Source organism: Paroedura picta, chromosome 10 (genome assembly GCF_049243985.1).
Source record: "Paroedura picta isolate Pp20150507F chromosome 10, Ppicta_v3.0, whole genome shotgun sequence".
Classification (NCBI taxonomy): Eukaryota; Metazoa; Chordata; class Lepidosauria; order Squamata; family Gekkonidae; genus Paroedura; species Paroedura picta.
This window is the reverse complement of record NC_135378.1, coordinates 45,960,418-45,980,277: the sequence shown is the minus strand read 5'-3', so window position 1 is coordinate 45,980,277 and position 19,860 is coordinate 45,960,418. Positions and strand designations below refer to the sequence as shown.

Below are 19,860 nucleotides of genomic sequence, written 5' to 3'. Positions count from 1 at the left end.
ATCTCTGGTTAAAAATTAAAATGAAACATGGATTTCACACAAATATGTAAATCTTTACATAGATCATAGATATTGTTTATAGAGACTATCAACACTTTTGTGTGTGTTTCTGATGTCAGGCACTATAAAAATGACAAGTCTTCACAGAGTTTCATACTTAGAGATGAAGTTAAAGCTCTCTTAATTTTTATTCCTTTAGCTTCTCATGAAAACACATAAACAGGAGGACATTTCTCTTTGTTCCTGTCCCAGCTTACTGAAAATAGGCATGTTAGGAACACAGACAAAACATTTTTTGGCTGGCCAGATATGATAGTGACCCTAGTATTATCTCACTGCTCATAATGGCTCCCAGAGTTTAATCAAAGACAGCTTCAAACCTGCTACAAGTAGATTAGGCATATCATTTAGCCACTAGACCAAAAGTACATATAAAACAATATCAGAATACCCGCCATGTAAATTTCAAGCCTGCCATTTCTTCCAGATGAACTTCTCTCTGTAGTATAGATATAAGTTCTAACTCTAGACTGCAGCTGGAAGTTGTAAAGGCTTACCTTTTGCTGACGCCATTTTTTGGTGTTTTACACGATGTCATCAACATCCAGCGTCCCGGCAGCAAACCGGCAGCTACATTTAAAGTGCTAGTTGGAGAATCCCTCCCAACTATGTAGTGTGAGTGAGAGGAGAGCAACCAGCAATCACACGCTAAGGAAAGGTGTGCAGGCAAGTAGTGCTATCTCCGCCTCTAAAACACGCCATCCTCTCTCTTCCCCCAGGGGACAGGTTTTTTTTTTTCCTTTGAAGCAAACTGCCTGGAGCAATAAATACACATTAAATTGTCCAGGCAGGGCAAAAAAAAAAAAAAAACTCCCCACCAGTTAACACACAAAGCATGCCTCTCTAACCCCCCCCCCAAAAAAAAATCAGGAACAAGGTTACCTTTTTTAAAGCTGCAAGGTTCATAATTCCAAAAGGGGTGGCAGTAAAGTAAGCATGATTCATCTATGATTAGCTGCATAGACATAGCAACAGAGTAGTTTTACTATAATAATTAGCTTGTATCGCTGTCCCTTTAAAACAGGGAAAAAAGTGATTGGCTGCCTGGCTTGACTGACAGGCAGAGGAAAATTGCATGTATAGCACGTTCCTCTCATCCGCCATTTCAAGTAGGTGTGCGGAGTGCCAAGAAGCGCAAGAAGGCAGAAGAGGAGAGTGAGTGAGCCAGGAGGTGAGAAATGGCCAGAGGTGCGATTTTTTATAGCATTATGATATTCTGCTGGCGTAATGCTATTTTTTTCTATGTGCAGAACGGCCCTAAGCTGAAAGGTAGCAAGTTGTACAGTGAATAAGCCAGCAAGACAAGTTGTAAATTTCTCTTGTTTGAGTCAGTAAACAATAGTGTTTTTAAAATGTAAGGCCACCATGTAGCTGTCTTGAATAATGTAGTACTCAAGGCAGCAAAATGCATTTATGCATACATAGTATGCCTAACTGCCCCGAAACATATATTAGAAATGAAAAAAGAACCAAACTGACAAACTGTGTACTGACATTAAAACTACTGCTTAGTTTGATTTTCAGAACAGTCTGTCATTTCAGAGTATCATGGATTCTTATTTTCTCACCTGCCAACACTGTGAAAATGAGATTCAGAATGAATAGGAAGGTATGTGGGATGTTGATGAGCTGAGTTCAAAAAGTATTTGAGTCTGCTCTTTTGGGAATTACTGAACTGTTAAATTCAATAATGTTATACATTCACTTAAGCATTTGCACAAATTGGAACACTACTTTCATTAGATCTCAAAAGATTCCTTTTCCCTTCATGGCATTTTGTGGGATCTCCTACCATGAAGGAATCACATGCTTGTTCTCTGGCTCACTTAACATAATTACTCTTCACACTCATTTATGTAAATGAGAGAACAATTAGTAAAGTGCCAAAAATATTTATTTTTACATGTAATGACATGGCCTTCATTACAGAGTACAGATGCTGCACAGCTAAAAGTTCAAGAGTTGACTGGCTTTGGAGCAGCTGACAGTGAGGTTCTGTTGGTGAATGACAGGGGCATTTGTAAACAAAATGGAAACTTTTACTCATCCAAACTACAGCAACCAGGATATTTACAGAGCTTATGTTATGGGAATCATATAATTCATGCTGAATAGACAGGGTGTACTGACTATTTCTGGCCATAAATTAAAGGAGATGGCTCTTACCTTTAAAGTCCTGAATAGCTTGGATCCAGGATACTTGAACCACCACCCTGTACTGGCCAGCATGCCAATTCAGACCCACTTGCTTTTTTCTATGTGTCTACCTGCAAAAGGGTGGCAACTAGACACAGGTTTTTTCAAAGCCAGAACTGTCTTTCATGTGGGCTCTCCCTACCCTGGTGACATATTTGGGGACAGAAAATTCTAAAGCAGTGGTCTCCAACCCGCGGGCTGCGGCCCGGCACTGGGCCGCGAAGGCCTCGGCGCCGGGCCGCGGCTCCTTCTTCCCTCCTCCCCGGCCCCTGCCGGGTGCAAACGCATGTGCGCGGCAGTCCGCGCATGCGCGTTTGTGCTGGGGCTGCCGCGCGTGCGCGGGCCCCAGGGCCTCCCTCTCCCACCACTTCGCCGCAGCGGTCCGCGGCAAGCAGAAGCTTGCGGACCGCTGTTCTAAAGCAAAGGAAAATCCACATCATTTTACATGCCCCTAATGATCATATCCAGGAGAGGGAGACAAGCTTTGTAAAATGCAACAGATCTAAGCTAAGCTACAAGGAGAGACAGAGAAGATGGTTTTGAAAATACACAGCACCAAATGTATTTAAGGATTGGTAAATCAAAGTATTTTGATTTGTGTGAGATGAGTATCAGAAAACCACAGAATGGAAGTGCAATGTGTCAAAAGGTGTCTCACTAGGAACTAAGCATCCATCATTGTAGTAGCAGCCATAGTTCCAAACTGGATTAATGTTGCTTGATTTTCAATACAAATGTATTATGATTTTAGAGCAAGCTTTAACATAGCTTTAACATCTCATCTCATCATAGAAAAATAAAAGTGGAGTTGATAACTTATGATCTCTATAGAAAAGTCAAGATCCAGGGAGAATTATCAATGGCCCTAGGCATGTGTACTTCAGACCATTTCAACCAAAAAGTATCCAAATCAGGTCTGATTCGGGCACAAGATTGGATGAAAACTGTCTGAATCACAAAAAACCATAGGTTTGTATGGCTGAATCATGGCTGTCCGAAACAGCCAAATTGCAATCTGGCACAATTTGGCTGCTTCATAAGGCAGTTTACACTTAAAAGGGACACAGAACAAGAAACTGCCTTGTAGCTTTCCCATTCTCTGTTTCCGGCCTTCGCCTTGGCACCCTGTGAGGGGAGGGGAGAGGCAGACCAATGGCTAGGCTTCCTAGAGGAACCTAGCCAATCATTGCAATGCATTTTGCAAATGTGTTGATATTAGTCTTGCGACATGGTAAGCTTGCTGCAATGAAAGGCAACATAAGTGGGGCTGGGAGAGGCTGGGGGAACAGCTTTAGCCTATACGGGAGCAAGTTTTTGGAGGGAAAATAGCGCTTGGCCAATCACAGAAGGTTTTCCCTTTTTGAAAATATTTTGTGAGTGAGAAGAAAAGTATAAAGCTGGGGGGGGGGGGTGTCTTACCTGACTCTCCATTGCTGCTGCATTACTGACCTGATGCTTTGTTAGAGTTTCTCTGATTCCCGGAGAGTGTGCTTGCTGGTTGGCTGGCTGCTGCTGCACTGGACCTTGAAGGATCTATCTTAATCTCATCGCTGGAGAAGACTTCAACCAGTTTGCCTCAGGGACTCCCATTTTTCTTCTTATCTTATCTCCTATTCAACTAACTTTTTGTTTTTAAACACACTTTATTCTTTAGGTTTCTATGGGTGGGGTGGGGGAACTTTGGGAGGCTTGAGATCTTGTTTTTTTCTGGATTTTTTCTTTGTTTTCTTTTGGAATTGGTGAGGTTCTGTTTAATGTTTTTGTGATTCTGATGTTGGTTTCTTGGGGTGCTGTTGTTAACTTGACTGTTTAAATTTTAATTTGTTGTTGTTGGTTGCTGGTGGGGCCTGTTGGTTAGTTTACTACGGGTTATGGCTGGTTGCTGGTGGACACTTTTGATTTTTAGTGGGGCTATTGCTGGCTGTTAAAAATCCATCTTGTGGTTGTGATTGGTTGCTCGTGGGGGCTTTTGGTTTTTTTTGGGACTACTGCAGCTACTGACTGTTGTTTTTTCTTTACTTTTGTGTGCGTAATCTGGCACAGCTGGTATAGGTTGTCATCAATATGTGGATGACACCCAGCTTTATCTCCTCAATGGATCCAGGGGGGATCCCAGCCAGCCGAGATCCCCCCTGGATTCATTTGCTAGATTTTTGGAAGCCGTAGCTGGATGGTTAGAGCAGAATCACCTAAAACTCAACCCCTCCAAGATGGAGATCCTGTGGTTGGGTAAGAAGGAAGCAGGACAGGAAGCACATTTGCTCATCCTGGCCAGGATGCAACTGACCACCGTGTCCCAGGTCAGGAATTTGAGAGTGACTCTAAACGTCTCACTATCTATGGAGGTACAGGTCACTAAGGCCGTTTTATCACCTTCACCAGGCAAGGCTACTACTGCCCTACCTGTCTCTCGAGCATCTGACCACAGTGATACATGTGACAGTCACCCCAAAATTCACTTCTATAACTTGCTCTACATGAGCCTGCCCTTGTCCCTGCCCTGGAAATTGCAACTGGTGCAGAATGCAGCTGCGAAGGTTCTCACTGGAACACCTTGGAGGCCCACATTCAGCCAGTGCTGAAACAGCTGCATTGGTTGTCAGTTGTGGCCCAGATCTGGTTCAAGGTTTTGTTTTTAACCTTTAAGGCCCTTCATGGCCTGGGACCCACATATCTGAGGGACCACTTATTGTCCTATGCCCCCCACAAGGCTTCGCGCTCTGTGGGTAGCAACCTTTTGGTGATCCTGGGCCCCAGTTGGCCTCGACAAGGGCCAGGGCTTTTTTGGTCCTAGCCCTGACTTGGTGGAATGAGCTCCTGCATGAGCTGAGGGCACTGTGGGAACTTCCAGCATTTCACAGGGCCTGTAAGACAGAGCTCTTTCTCCAGGTCTATGGTTGAGGCCAGCCCGGGAAGATCTGACACCGCCATGGTAAATGAGAGGGAAAGTAAGATCTAGAACGGGGGAGATTAGTCAGCACTTGGGGCACCCCTTGAGACCAGATGATAGCGCTATGAGATTTGGAATTTGCCCTGGGTTACAGCAATCAGTGACAGGCAGGGAACGCAGATGGCCCTTAGGGTAAAGCCATTTGGAAGACTAGAGGGCCTGAGGGGAGGGGGGAATAGATGCAACCCTCCCCCCACCTCAGAAGAGGCCCACCTTAGCGCCACCTTTCACCACTTTGACCTCTGGCCCAAAATTCTCCTTATTGAGGCCTGCTGAGGCACCCCCTTTAGGGTTGAAGCCAGAGGCAGGTACTACTAGAACTGTGTGGGGCCTGTTGATCAGACAGCATGTCCTCTGGCAGTTGTTGCCACCAAGATATGGTGCCCAGAGGAGCTGTCTGAAGATCTGTCCCTTGGGCTAAGCTTTGGAGACATGAGTGGTACATCCTTTTGAGTTCACCCCAAGGATGCAGAGAACCCTGGAGGAGATGGAGGAGAGACTGGTCCACCTATAAACGCCATTGGCTACTTCAGAGACCAGCAGGCCAAAGTCTGGGGGGAACAGGAGCAGAGGTGGCACAAGAGGGATGGAGGTGTGACCCCCGTGCTGCCATCTCAACCCCTTCCCTTTCTTTCCATTCCTCCTGCCCCCCTTCTGGACATGGTGTGTCTACTCCAAGTTCCTCACAAAAGGAGGCTCAGGGGACTCCAGAGGCTGCTAGTCACCCTGGGGACACACCCAAACTTCCATTGTCTAGAAGTACTTCCGGATAATGGAGGATCCCCATTTCACAGAATGCCAGGTCTGCAGGACCTGGGTCAATCATGGGAGTCCACAGAATTTCTTTTTTTTTTTTTTTTATATAATGATTTTTTTTTATTTTCATAAAGATAGAAATATAATCATCATTTGAGAATATACGACCCCACATTGACTCCACAGTGATATAAACTTTTGCCCAAAACTCTAAGAGCCATGAGTCTAAGAGCCGTCCACATTTCCACTACATTAAAAAAAAAAAAAAAAGGCCTGTTTAGATATACAAAAGAAAAGTTATTATTAGTCAACTTACTTGAGAGATCGTAGACCTCACATTAACTGCTTGATACAATCTAAGAGCTATCCTAACAGATATTTCTAGGTTTGAGTTAGATGCTTAACATTAAACATTTCTTATAGCACAGTATGAGTTTTGGCCCTGTATCAATACCCTGATGAAGGGAGAGGAAAGTAGGGCTTTGCCTTAAAGATGTACAAAGAAAAAAAATTACAAAAGGATTTCATAATTTCTCCTTATCCTTAATACAGATACATCTACAAACCATTTATACTTGACCCATTCTAAGAGCCATCCTGACAGGTATAAGTTGAGAGCTTTGCATTTTCTACATATCAATATGGGCTTTGGCCCTATAACAATACACCAATAAAAAAAAATAATAAGGGGGGAAAGCCCCATTTTATATTTCCAACGCTAACGATTATATTACCTATATGCCTACTAAGAAAAAGAAACAAGAGAGAAAAAAGGCACTGCTTCCCCTTTTTCATAAAAATAGCAATGTAGAATACAGTATATGTTGTTAATACAGAGAATAATAAGATTTCCAGGTTTAGATTAAATGCTTAACATTAAACATAAAACAATATAAGCTTTCAGTCTTCTATAGCTTCTCCTTATCCTTGGTTCTGATACATCTACAAAATAATTTATGCTTGACCCATTCTAAGAACCATCCTAACAGATATATTTTCAGATTGAAGTTGAAAGCTTAACATTAAACATTTTCTACAAGTCAGTGTAGGCTTTAGTCCTAGGACAATACACTAATAGAAGAAAGAAAAAATAAGGGGGGAGAACCCCATTTTACATTTTCAGCACTAATGATTATATTACCTATATGCCTACAAAAGAAAAGAGACAAAAAAAACAAGAGAGAAAGAGACACTGCTTCCCCTTTTTCATAAAAATGGAAATATAGAATACAGTATAACATTAAACATAAAACAATATGAGCTTTCGGTCTTCTTAAGGGGGTCTCATCTCGAGGCTTGCTACATCTTGTCGTTCCCGTAAAATTATATTCTGTCCCATTGGCCTTTGGCGTAGAAAGTGCAGTTGTACTCTTTCCCGCAGAGTATGCATCGATAAATCTTGAGGCCGTTGCACCTCCTGGACTCCAGTATCAATACAATTTTTTCCCCAGAGAGATCCTTTAAATCGGTTACTTTCACTGCAGATCCATATTTCTTTTGATTGATTTTTGTACACTGTTGCTTTGAGATGGCTGTATGTCTTTTTAAAAAGGGTGTCCTTATCTGGGCTGCAGAACTCCGGCATCCCATTTTCCGTCTCCAGAATTTCAGATTTCTCTTCTACTGTTGGTTTTCCACCTTGTTTAGAGCTGTCATCAGCCACTGTTATTGATCCATTATTCCTGTTAAATACGTCTTCCTTGGCATCTTGGATCTCCTTGAAGATATGAATTTCAGATTTCTCTTCTGCTGTTGGTTTTCCACCTTGTTTAAAGCTGTCATCAGTCACTGTTATTAATCCATCATTCCTATTGAAGACTTCTTCCTTGCCATCTTGGATCTCCTTGGAGATATTTTTGATCAATCCATCTAAGAATACTTTGTAATCTTGGGTTTGTATCTCTATTAGATGAGCCAATCTTTTTAACATAGACATGATTTTGACTTTAAAAAAAACCGGCCTCAAACAATTTTACAAGTGGCCAGTAGAGGTCCTCTGTTTTATCCTCTAATGTTCCGGCACAGGCATGTGGCGTATTGAAGTCAGTTAAGGCAGAGATTCTCGTACTGGCACAGAGTTCTCGTGAGATTTTCCCATTCACAGCTCTTATCTTCTTATCTTCGAAAACCAAAACAATTACAATAAGAGCTTTTGCCAATTAGTTCGAGTTGATTTGAGTCCTTCTTCTGCTTAGTTAGGAGAATTAGCCTGCCTCTTAACGAGGTGGCTTCAGGCAGAGCAGAGTAAGAGGAGGGGGGAAACAAAGGGCTTTGATGCGGGAAGAAAGACGAAGAAAAAAAAAATGAGAGATACTTGCAGTAAATGATGTTTTGGAACTCAGCCGATGTCCTCCCCTCAGTTCAAAGCGTTCATTTGTGGTAAATCATCATGTAGGGTTGAAGCAGATACTTTAAGATTAAAGAAAGAAAGGAAAGTCCGAGGTAGAAAATGGCAGTCGTCCTCTGGACCTGGAACGCTGACAGCCTATAATCCAGGGAGATATACTCCCTAAAGGATTGGAGACGGCCCCAAGAACTTCCTGGGTAGAAAGGTGAGGTGGGGTTTGCGTACCCCTCCTCTTTTCTGCCAATTGCTTGCACAATTGACCCCTGTCAGGCTTCAGAGATAGCAGAGCAGATGCCCTGCCACCCTCTCAGGACGACATCTTTAGCCACACCCCGGGAGTCCACAGAATTTCTTGATGATTGGCCTCATGAACCACCTGAATAGGCACTACCAAGCACTGCTACTTCAGGGGAAGAGACAGGCTGCCACTAGGTTGCTTGCGCATACGAGACAGGGGAGGGGATGATGACAGAACGCCCACTGCTCCTTCCCCACCTGCTCCTGTGGCCAAGAATGCTCCAATGGAATAAGACGAGAACATCTTCTAAAGACTAAACCATAAAATATTTTCCCCATCATTAGATACAATGGGGCTGTATGGGACACCCCCTTTGGGTGCCCCTAGAATTAGACCCCCAGGTACAATCTTTTTGAAACTTGGGGTGTCTTTAGAGAAGAGGGTTCTGAAGCCACATTGAAAGTTTGAAGCCTCTAACTCACCCCCCCCTCCCCAGGCTACGGACAAAATGTAAACATGAAAATTGCCATTGACTTTAACAGCACCATTGAGTAATGGCCAAATAACTTCAGAGACATTCAAATTGATTCAGCTGGCCTGAATCCAAATCAGCTAATTTAGATAGCCTTTAAACAGACCGAACTGGCATTTTCTGAAATTGAAATGCTCTGTATTTTTTTCTGTTTTTCCTGTTTATTTTTTGCACATGCGTAGTCCTAATTTTCATTGCAGATAGGATAACTGGGGGGGGGGGGAAGGGGAAGAGAGCTAGAGAAACAACATGAAGTAGTAGGCCTAATCACTGCTTCCTTCCCTCTTCATACAAACTATACACATCATAGTTGGTGAGTTAATTCTCATATAAGTTCCAGAGTATTTGGAAGTCAAGACAATACACACACAGGCTGATACAGGCTTAAAGTGTCAAATGTCTCCTATCCTGAATGTAGGGAAGGAGAAAGGAAATGGGAAAGGGGGGTGAGAGCCCCCTTCTCCCAAGAGCTCAGCAGCTGATATAGGATGCCAAGATTTTCCCGGTCAAGTGGAGATTTCAAATGTAGAACTTCTGGATTCTTACTTATGTTTCTTCTAGAAGCTGCATTTTATCGGCCATGCTACCAACTTGCCTTAGGTAAGAGACAAAATTTTATACAATTGTTCACTTCTTTTGTTTTGATCTCAGGCTTGTGTTTCAGCAACTGAAGGCTTGTTCCTTTCTTTCCCATTCCTTGTTCCAATGTTTCTTCTTGACAGCTCTTTAGTAATGCTTGAGTTGATATGCCTGCCTCATGTAAAACACTGAAAATGTTAAACATTTCTGGAGGTAAAGGAAAGCAAAGTGTGAAAACTGACATCCCATTTGTTTTGACTGAAACAGCAATTCTCCATCACTTTAACATAGCAGTTCAGCTAAGAATTTCACTTAGAAAAAATTGCTCTCTTCACAGATAAATAAAATGCCAAGACCAAAGTACAAAGAAGGCAAAGAAATAAATATGGGTAATATACTCAAATATAATGCACCTCTGGCATACTACAAATATTGCTTGTATTCTTTAAAATGTCCATCATAAACTATTTGAGAAAACAATAAATAACAAGTATGACAAAAATATAAACAATCTTTATGAAGCAGTGGGAACTGTTCCATTAGTTCAGCCCCATGGGGAAAAATATATTCTACCATTATAACACTTGAAAGTACTATTCCTCGTAAAAATCCTGGTATGCTGTCCAACTAGGTTGAAATTTTGCAGAGAGGCTATCTGATGAGGGGCATGATTTTTGCTTTTGCACATCCCTAACATCTCTCTATTTTTATTTACTTCAGTAATAAAAAAAATCCTCTACCATTATGATCTGAAATCTATTTTGTATTGATAAAGTGGTTTTGTTTGGTTGGTTTTGCTTAAGTTTAGATATTGCAAAGAACACAGGGGTCCCGTCAAACAACAAAAACTTACACTGGAGATCATGAGATCTAACTGCATGGAAGCTATGAGGAATGGGGCCATAGTAAGTAAGAGAACTGAACTAGACTGGGTGAAACAGAGAGATGGATCAATACCAGTTTCTATTGCATAGCAGAGGGGCATGTTTAGGCCATAAAAGCACTTAGACACAGTCAGTAGGGTAAACAAGGCCACACTTTATTATTAATAGGAGCAGAGCGCAGAACGCAGAATGGGGAGAGCTGTCTTCTTGCAGTCAGTGGACTGCTTGGGCCATCTGTCCCCAGAGGCCTTTCTTGCAGCCAAGGCACACATTCAGTCAGCAAACCACCCTGGTGGGGGAACAGCAATGGTTGGGTGCCAGTGGGCACAAACCTCTGATTGGCAACTCTCTGACACCTGGCATTCAGTGCTGCCAGGCTGCCCACGCCAGGGCAGGCCTTGCTCAGCATGTTTCCAGCCTCTTTAAGGAGGCCCCCCGTTGTAGGCAGTCAGTAGACCTCTATTCACCGAGGTTTTCCTTGCTGCCAAGGTGCACACTCACGTCAACAGGTAGCACCCAGTGTTTTAGCCATCTGAGAACCCCCTGGAAGGCAGCAGTTTTTGGTTGCCAGTGGGCACAAGCCTATAAGTGGTAATCCTCTGCTACCCAGCACCACATGCCACCAGGACACCCCGCGGGAGGGGCCTTGCTCAACATGTGGCCTGCCTCTTAAGGAGTCCCTCCATTCTGGGCACTCTGGTGCACAGACCCAGACTGCCCACCAAAAACAACTCCACCCATGCTCAAACCGCCAGCTGTGACAAACAATCATAACCGCAGCAGGTAATTAAACGACATGCCCTGTGTTGCGGGCCTTCAGGATTAGAATCGGAAAACAGGGAGGACAGGTAGGAAGTGTTACCACCAGTTGGCAGAAAGAGGGGGCCTGGCACGTGAGTGGGGGCTTGCCCAGCTCACTGTTTCCCTCATGCCAGCATGGGGGCTGGCCATTTGACCACTGCACCTGGTACCTTTGACCACTGCACCCTTGTCAGGCTCCCAGCAGCTGGACACACACTTGCCCTTTTCCAGCTCCGCCCGTACCACATCTCCAATGGCACGGCCTCAAGTAACACAAAGCCATCCTTATCAAACTTAGGAATGATTTGCAGTAACACTACCTGCAAGATTAATGTTGGGCTCTCCAATAACTGTACTGGGATAAATAATATTTTGTGAAGAATAATACAAATATTCTAATGCCAGGTCACATGGAAAGTGCCACTCCTTCCTAGTGATGAAAAATTCTGGAAATTTTGAAGCTCCAGAATGCTCCCCCCTTTGGCAAAAAAACAAAAACATAACAAGCCCTGAAATTTTAGCCCAAAGTTAAATATTTGCAATATTCACTAACCTATCAAATCTAAATTAGTTTTACTGCTTTAGCAACATAACATGCATCATTTCCGACATACTTGGCCCACGAAAGTGCAATACTTGACATATTTATGGAATTTGTAAGTTATAAACGCCATAGTAATCTACAAACAAAACTGCAAATATACCCAATACTTGAGAGAAAATTATATGTTAGGACGTGTACTTTAATTTTACTATCTGGTTAGAGAGCCAAGTTACCTCCAAGGCTTTAGCAGTTTCTGCCCAACTCTCCTCCTTATCTTTTATCTCCTTCATGCAAAGTAAGGCAGTCTGTCAGTAAATGTATCATAGTGGCTTGAGGGAGAAAGGTCAGCCACATCAGGTCAAAAGGACAACAGAAAGCACACAACTGTTGAGAAGCAAAGAAAGTCCTGCATGCTCCCATCATGAAGATTCAGTATCTTTCCATTGTAGAAATGCATTCTGGATTTAAGAGCTATAGCATATCCAGTGTTGGGAAAATATAAAAACAAAGACCTTGGATAAAAGAAGGGGGAGAGTTCTGTGTGTTTTTTTAAATCTAGTTTAAATCTAGTGCTTCTCCTACACTACCCCAACACATACAGGAGCTGACAATTAACTACATTTTTTAGCTCCAGGACAATAAAATGTAGATAGTATTTATTCAGTTTCTTGATTGTATCTGTTTAATTCCTTTAAGAGCATAATATTGCTATAGAAAATGTATCTAAATTATTTTGTTCAAAAGAAATTAATGGAGAATTTAATGTAACTTCTAATTCACCATATTGAAGATATAAAAAAGAATAAACGTTGTATAATGTCTTTTAGGTTTTGGTCATATTACAAGCAAGCTTACAAAACAGAACTCTTCTACTAAACAGGACCCCACTGTTGATATTAGGGATGGAGGACCAATAAAAATAACCAGGTTATATATGTTCATAACAGAAGGCATTTTTACCTTGACAGTATCGTTGAAGCTGTTAGAAGGAAAATAGTCTGTTTAGAGGTTAAGAGTGCAGTCATTCATTTTCCCATTCACAGAACAGCAAAAGTAATTTAAACAGCAGCAGCATGCAAAAAACAAGGGGGAGCAATGAAAGACAATAGTAACTTGAAAATTTGAATATGAACAGTTCATTCAAAATTAAAATAAACACATAAGAAGCACAGAAAGCCAAAGAGGATTCAGATTTAAAAGGTGCAAGCACTATTGTTTTTATACACATTAATTTTAGCAGCTGTCAAGGACTTTGGAGGAGTACATGCCATCATCACAAAATAGAGCTTTCACTCACCAAGGCAGAAATGTGTGAAGCATCACCTGAGACCTCGGGGGTTCTTGTGCTGTTTGGGAGTCTGTGAGGATTACGAGCTATCGCTTGGCACCAGCCCAACATTTTCTCCTTCCACTTATCCCTTTTCAATTTCTGAAATTCTGAAAATAATTTACATTCCCTGAAGTAATTATGCTTTGAGTTTCTTGCAAATATGTCTCAGTGCATGCGATGACATGTTTGACCTGTGCATAAATAAACTTTATTCATTGATAGGAGACATCAAAGCTAAGGACATTAATCCTCAACACATTATTTCCTAGAACAAGTACCAAGTAAATGTGCTGAACAAGTCCTACTTTATTTTGGCTAACTCCCGGCACATTAGGATTGATGTGTTAACTGGAATATACAGAACCATAACAAAACATTCTACATGCAAGGTTCCCCCAAATTCTGTGTGCCTTGTTTAAATATAATATCAATGAATGAGAGGCCTTATGTAAGATTGCTACAATTCTAGTAATTAATTAAATTAAAGGTTATGTTAGGAAAACATCATTTAAGAAACATTTTTTCTAAATATCAACTGTCTTTAAACTTAAATTTCCATAGTATGCCCTAGTTCTACTGAAGATGGTAGTACTTGTAAAAATGTCTGTACACTAGGATTTTTTTTAATGCCTGAAAAAAGACATGTTGTCCTTCTGAAGCACTGCTATCTTCAAACAAGCAGCAGTCCAAGCCAATGCAGTGTTACTCCAACCAAATCCTACTGAAATCAATGGTTTTCTACGACAGTAACTCCCAATAGGATTGCATCAGCAATCTTATTTCCTGTTTAGTACTGAAGCATGCAGTTCAAAAGAATTTAAAATATTGCATGAGCTGAAAATATATCATGAACTGAAAATGTCATATTTCAAATTGCTCTCAGCTGGCTAGAAGTAGTACGTCTAATCTAAAACTTTAAATAATCTGGAGATTAATTCCCTTTTCACTTGGAGATGTAACAATATATTCTAAAAGTGTTAAGAGTAAGCAAGTGTAATCCCAGAAGTCTAGTTTCAATTTACTTACAGTATGTTATGACCCAGATAGGTGATATGTGAGTTTGCAGTCCCATCAATCTGCCTCACCAGATTTTACTTGGACTAGCAATACTTGGGTCTCCTCAGTTTGGTGTAGTGGTTAAGAGTGCGGACTTCTAATCTGGTGAGCCGGGTTTGATTCTGCGCTCCACCTCATGCAGGAAGCTGGGTGACCTTGGGCTCGCTACGGCACTGATAAAACTGTTCTGACTGAGCAGTGATCAGCGCTCTCTCAGCCTCACCCACCTCACAGGGTGTCCTGTTGTGGGGAGAGGAAAGGGAAGGCGACTGTAAGCCGCTTTGAGCCTCCTTCGGGTAGAGAAAAGCAGCATATAAGAACCAACTCTTCTTCTTCAATTAAAATGTACAGCTAGAGTCACATTTCGATATACATTTCTACAGTGTGGAATCAGTGTCAGTTACATTAATTTATAATAATAATGTTAGTCAAAGATCCACTGAGATGACAACTGGGCTTCTGTTGTGACATGCCAAAACATATGCAAAATCATGCAAATTTTGTAAAGTATAAAGATGACACACATAATTATGACCTATAATGAATGATAAAACGACAATTATCATTAAAACAAAACTTTTGTTCCTGTATGAGCCCCATAGCAGCTGCAGTGTTGCAGCTGAGAGGGATTCTGAAAGCCTTCTTGGAGTAGGACCAATCTGGATAATACTGTATCATCAAGCCCAAACAGGGACAAAATGCCAGTTTAGATTTTTACTCTTCAAAATGCCACAGAGGTATGATCCTGCAGGGGACATGGGAGGAGGGAGGGCCCCTGTCGCTATTTTCATATCTCCTAGCCTTTGGTGACTCTCCCAATACCTCAAGGGTTCATCATAGCTTTAGAAAGAATGGTGACAATTCATACTAAAATACAAATTTCACATCACCAATATATACCACCTGTTGTACCACTGATTCAGAGAATGATCACAGATTATATTCAAAGACAGCCACAGTTGACCAACTTTCATTAACATAACTGATAGTAAAATCGTTGGGTGCTGTCATACAACAGGTGCTAGCTCATGGTTTGGTGTGGGGTTTGTGCCTCACTTGGAAGCTGGCAACCTTAAGAGGAGGTCTCCCCTGTGCACAGCAGTCCTGAGCCAAATCAGGTTCAAGAAGTGCAGAATTCCAGAACATAAACCTACACTATCAGGCAACCTTACCTCCTCTCTGCAATGTTACCTTGAACTGAAATAGGCCAGGGTTGCTGTGTGGCTACTTGGGTAGCTGCAGAGGCATCATGCCCTTTTAAGGCCTCACTTTCAAACCTCAAGAAATATTTCTAACCCAGGGGTAAGCCAACCTCCAGGTGGGGGCTGGAGATCTCCTGGAATTACAGCTCATCTCCAGACAATAAAGATCAGCTCCCCAGGCAGAATTGGCTGTTTTTTTTTTTGGGGGGGGGAGGGGAAGACAGGGCTTTTGTGCGAAAGAAACATTTCAAGCCTCCCACAAAGATTGTTATGGAAATGAAACACTTGAGAGTAGGCCTCACATAGCTCATACTGCTATATTTTGACTGTGTCACATTTGACAACATGCAAAATAAGCATAAGTACAGGCTAATTTTTAATTTTATATCTATACAATCTTATATACTAACCTGGACAAAGTCCCACTGACTATAGTGAAACTGACTTCATAAACAGATATGTATATGGTTACACTTCGGAAACAGATATGTATATGGTTACAATACGCTACATTGACTAATGGGCAACTGTAATTCAACAACTAATACATTCTCAAGGAAATCATTCTGAGCTAAACACCATTTATACTGATGGCACTATATCAATGCCAATAAAAGCAGTATTTCTTTACCCAGAGTTACTTGTCTATGAATATAGCTAACTAGTCAGTCCAGAAAAACAACATAATGTATTTTTATTTTCAGGCAATATTATGCATTCTTATTAGCTCCCATGCTTCCAGACAGCAATTCTTGGTTTGAGTTATTCTGGAGTGTTTTGAACTTTGCCACACAAGTACTTTGCACTTGTAAAGCGCAATTGTGTTCTTATTAATATTTTAAACAACTCAATAGAAATGTGACATTTAAACCAAATTAATATGAATTAAAGTCTGCTTAACCAAATTAATGTTTTTCTCATCTAGAAAAATTACATATGACATCTTTATCAAATAGCTGATTCAAGACAAATTGAGGCAAATGTTAAAGCAGTCTCATTCCTTACTGGGAAACTGAACAGCGTAAAACAGACGAAAATGGAACACAAAGCTCTATTCTATACATGAATTGAACAACTTAGTTGATTCTCCAAGTAAGACTGCAATCAGCAACAGAGTAAAAGCATTTCCTAGCTTTCACATACTGTGAACTAGTAGCAAGTGAGTCAGTAAATGGCAGAAAGTAAACAGTGGGATCTTACAAGCATCAGCACCGGGACTAGAACTATTTAATGTGTACTTAAACAATCTAGACTTGGAAGTGAGTAATTTTGTGGCCAAGTAGAAGGATAATACCAAATCATTCAGGGTAGTGAAAGCCAAGGTAGGTTGTATGGAGCATCAATAGGATCTCTCCAAATTGTGTCGGTGGATGACAACATGGCAAAAATAAGTTCAGTAAATGGAAGATGATGCACAGTAGAGCAAGAAATCCTAAACATATACTGATGACTAGCATAAAAGTGATCTTGAGGTTATGGAAAGAGGAACTGAAGTCACAGGATCTTAATTACATTCATAAGTCCATAGTGTTTTGTTTTCCCCAATTAAAGATTAATTTAAAATAACTATTTGAAAATCTCAACTGCTATAAGCTCATTAAGGTTTCTCCCTCCTTTACTATTTCATTTAGAGGCCTGATTTCTTCTTTAATAAGCCCTTTTCCTCACAGATGTTGTTAAAATGTATTCTCAACAACAGTATGTTGAGAATAGTGACAATCTTTAACCGCCCCTGCGGTTAAATAAAAGGGTAAGGCCACCTGGGGAGGAGTTAGGGCGGGCCTTGTCCATCATAAAAACTCAGAGGGCCCAATCAGGAGCTGCAAAGCGGCTCCTGATTGGGCCCTCCGAGTGTCCTTCCAGGGTCAAGCAGCCAACGGGGAGGCGCGCGTTCCTATTGGCCCCTCATAAGGACAGACCAAAATTCCATTCACCCAGCCCAGTCTGGCTGCCAGTCTGCTCCTGACCACTGCAGGGAGAGGAGGTCAACAGGGCTGCCAAGGGGGATGAGAACAGAGGCTGTGCCAGCCCTTTTCACCCCAAGGCTGTCCTAACTGTCATGTCGAACTGCAAATTGCCTCAGAACCCTGACAGAGCTGGCAGGAGGCTGCAGAGTGCTCCCCCTCCCCCCCCTTCAGGCCTGCTGTGAAGGAGCCTCTAACAGCCCCTGAATGAGGGAAGGAGGCCTTTCCAAGAGCAACGCAAGGGAGCCTGAGGGCATTCCTTTTGAGGGGGGGGGGCTTTCCCCTTCTGCCAAACAGTTGCCTGACAGGGAGGCCACAGAAAAGCCCCTTCTGACTTAAAATACTGCTCTGCCCGGAGGTTAGACACAGCCAAGCCATGTGTCTTTCTTCTTTGCAACTCTCTGCAGATTTGAAGCCACTGCACATCGTTATTCTGCAGAGGAAACTGGCTCTTTTGTCTCCTGTGCAGTAGGCCTCAAGTCTTTCAATTCAACAACAACCTGTGTGGGAGGCCTTAAATGTTTCTTCTCTACCACAACCCTGTCCAAAGTAGCCCTTTCCGCCTGGGGAGCTGATCTTTATACTCTGCAGGTGAGCTGTAATTCCAGGAGCTCTCCAGGCCACACCTGTAGGTTGGCTACCCCTGGGATGGAAATATTCCTGGAGGTTTGAAGGTGGGACTTCAAAATCATACAATGCTTCAGAGTCCAGCCTTCAAATGAGTCATTTTTGCCTGCAGTTGTAGGGAGTGGTGCAGAAGTGTCCCTCCTGGCCTATGGGTTATGGCCAGCCCTTACCAGCAACTGTTTGTATTCTGGGGCGCAGACAGGCAGACCAGCATCAGTCCTGTGAGTCTGGAAAGTGCAGGAAGATCTAAATAAATATTTACAGCCTGAAACTGTAAATAGAGAACAAGTAAATGTCTGGAGACACATAGTAACTGCAATGACTTCTTGGCCTGGCAAATAACCTTGGCCTGGCAAATAAAAAAAAAACAGTATAAAAAACCTTACTAAGGTCAAGACTACTGTGCACAGGGAGTCTTCCTCTTAGGGTTGCCAGCTTCCCTGTGAGGCTCGCTACCCCACCTCCCTCATGTGGAGTCTGCTATGGGGAGAGAAAGGGAAGACAATTGGAAAATGCTTTGAGACACCTGAGGCCTGCTGGGTCACTGCGGCCCATTCTCAGATATCTCACAACCCCACATACCTCACAGGTTGACTATTGTGGAGAGACGAATGGAAAAGGTGTTTGTAAACCGCTTTGAGACTCCTTTGGGTAGTAAGCAATAGGGTACAAAAATCCGTTCTTATAAGGAGCAACCATGAAAGAAGCATGTGGGCACATAACATTTTACCAACAGTGAAAACATGGGAGACAGAAGGAACAGGGTGGACACCTGTGTACTGTGACTACCCCATGTGTATTAGGGCAGAGGGGCATTTCGGTGAATGTGGCCTAATTCACACAAGAAGGGAAATGACGCAGGACTGGGAGGAATTGGTTGCCATGTAATCTTCCCCTAAGAAGAGTCTCCAGTCTGATTTTTCCCTTCACATATCTGAGGACATGGCTCTGGAAAGCTCATTTGTAACCACTATGCCAAAATTCCCAAAGGTCAGTCCTCTCCAACACTTAATGAACATTCCACACCACAGGTTCTTGACACCCATATCTCCACATCCATGGCCTCATTTGCCACCATGCCACCACAGCCTCCCACACAACACACACATTCAACCCCATGCCCTTACAGACTGGACAACTCCTCCCCTTCCTCTTCCCACTGCCAAGCTCTAGCGCCTGTTGTATTCTTGGAGACAACGGGCTTTGCCCCTAGTATTGTTATAATACAGAAAATCTTTTATATAATGCCTGGCATAGGAAGCACCAATAAAAATTTAAATAACTAAAATCCATTTATGTAAAAAAAAAAAAAAACACTGTCTGCCATGATATTCTGTGAGCAGTGATGGGATTTTGAGTGGTGAACTTTATGCATATGTCATGCCACACACTGTCTAAAGAGCAAACTAAGAAAAATGGGGGGGGGGAAGTAATGTCTTTTGCCATTTTACAGTAAGTGGTACATAATGCCTTACTAATTTGCTCTCCCAGTGGTTACATCATTCAAAAGAGTGGCAATTCTGTTCCAAAGAAATATGACTTTGGGGTTATTTATATGTAGGACACTGTTAAGATTTACCTTATTAAAATCAGATTGTTGAATTTTATCTTAGCTAAGTGAGGCATGAGACCATGCAATATGCCCAACAGTATTATTAAAAGAGGATAGCCCACTTTCTTCTCCACCTGAATCTCTTACATCCTGATACACAAGGAAAATAATTATACTTCATTATTAATAAATGTTGGATGATAATAAAGTATAATTATTTTCCCAGTTTCCCCACTGTGAAT

The 19,860-nt window shown here is 42.1% G+C and overlaps 1 protein-coding gene across 8 annotated transcripts in view; it reads right to left on the bottom strand.

Annotated features, from left to right (window-relative positions):
- MARCHF1 (membrane associated ring-CH-type finger 1) overlaps nt 1–19,860 on the bottom strand; it is a 146,667-nt gene that overhangs the window by 88,905 nt on the left and 37,902 nt on the right. For 3 of the 8 annotated variants that reach the window (XM_077299968.1, XM_077299967.1, XM_077299973.1), the window contains exon 2: nt 13,185–13,324. The exons of 4 other annotated variants lie outside the window; for them this stretch is intronic. In XM_077299968.1, the coding sequence (XP_077156083.1) occupies nt 13,185–13,286 (102 nt within the window). In that variant the 5' untranslated portion in view covers nt 13,287–13,324. Of the gene's footprint in view, nt 1–13,184; nt 13,325–14,243; nt 14,375–19,860 lie in introns of those variants that run through there. One more of the 8 variants, XM_077299969.1, reaches the window with a different exon arrangement.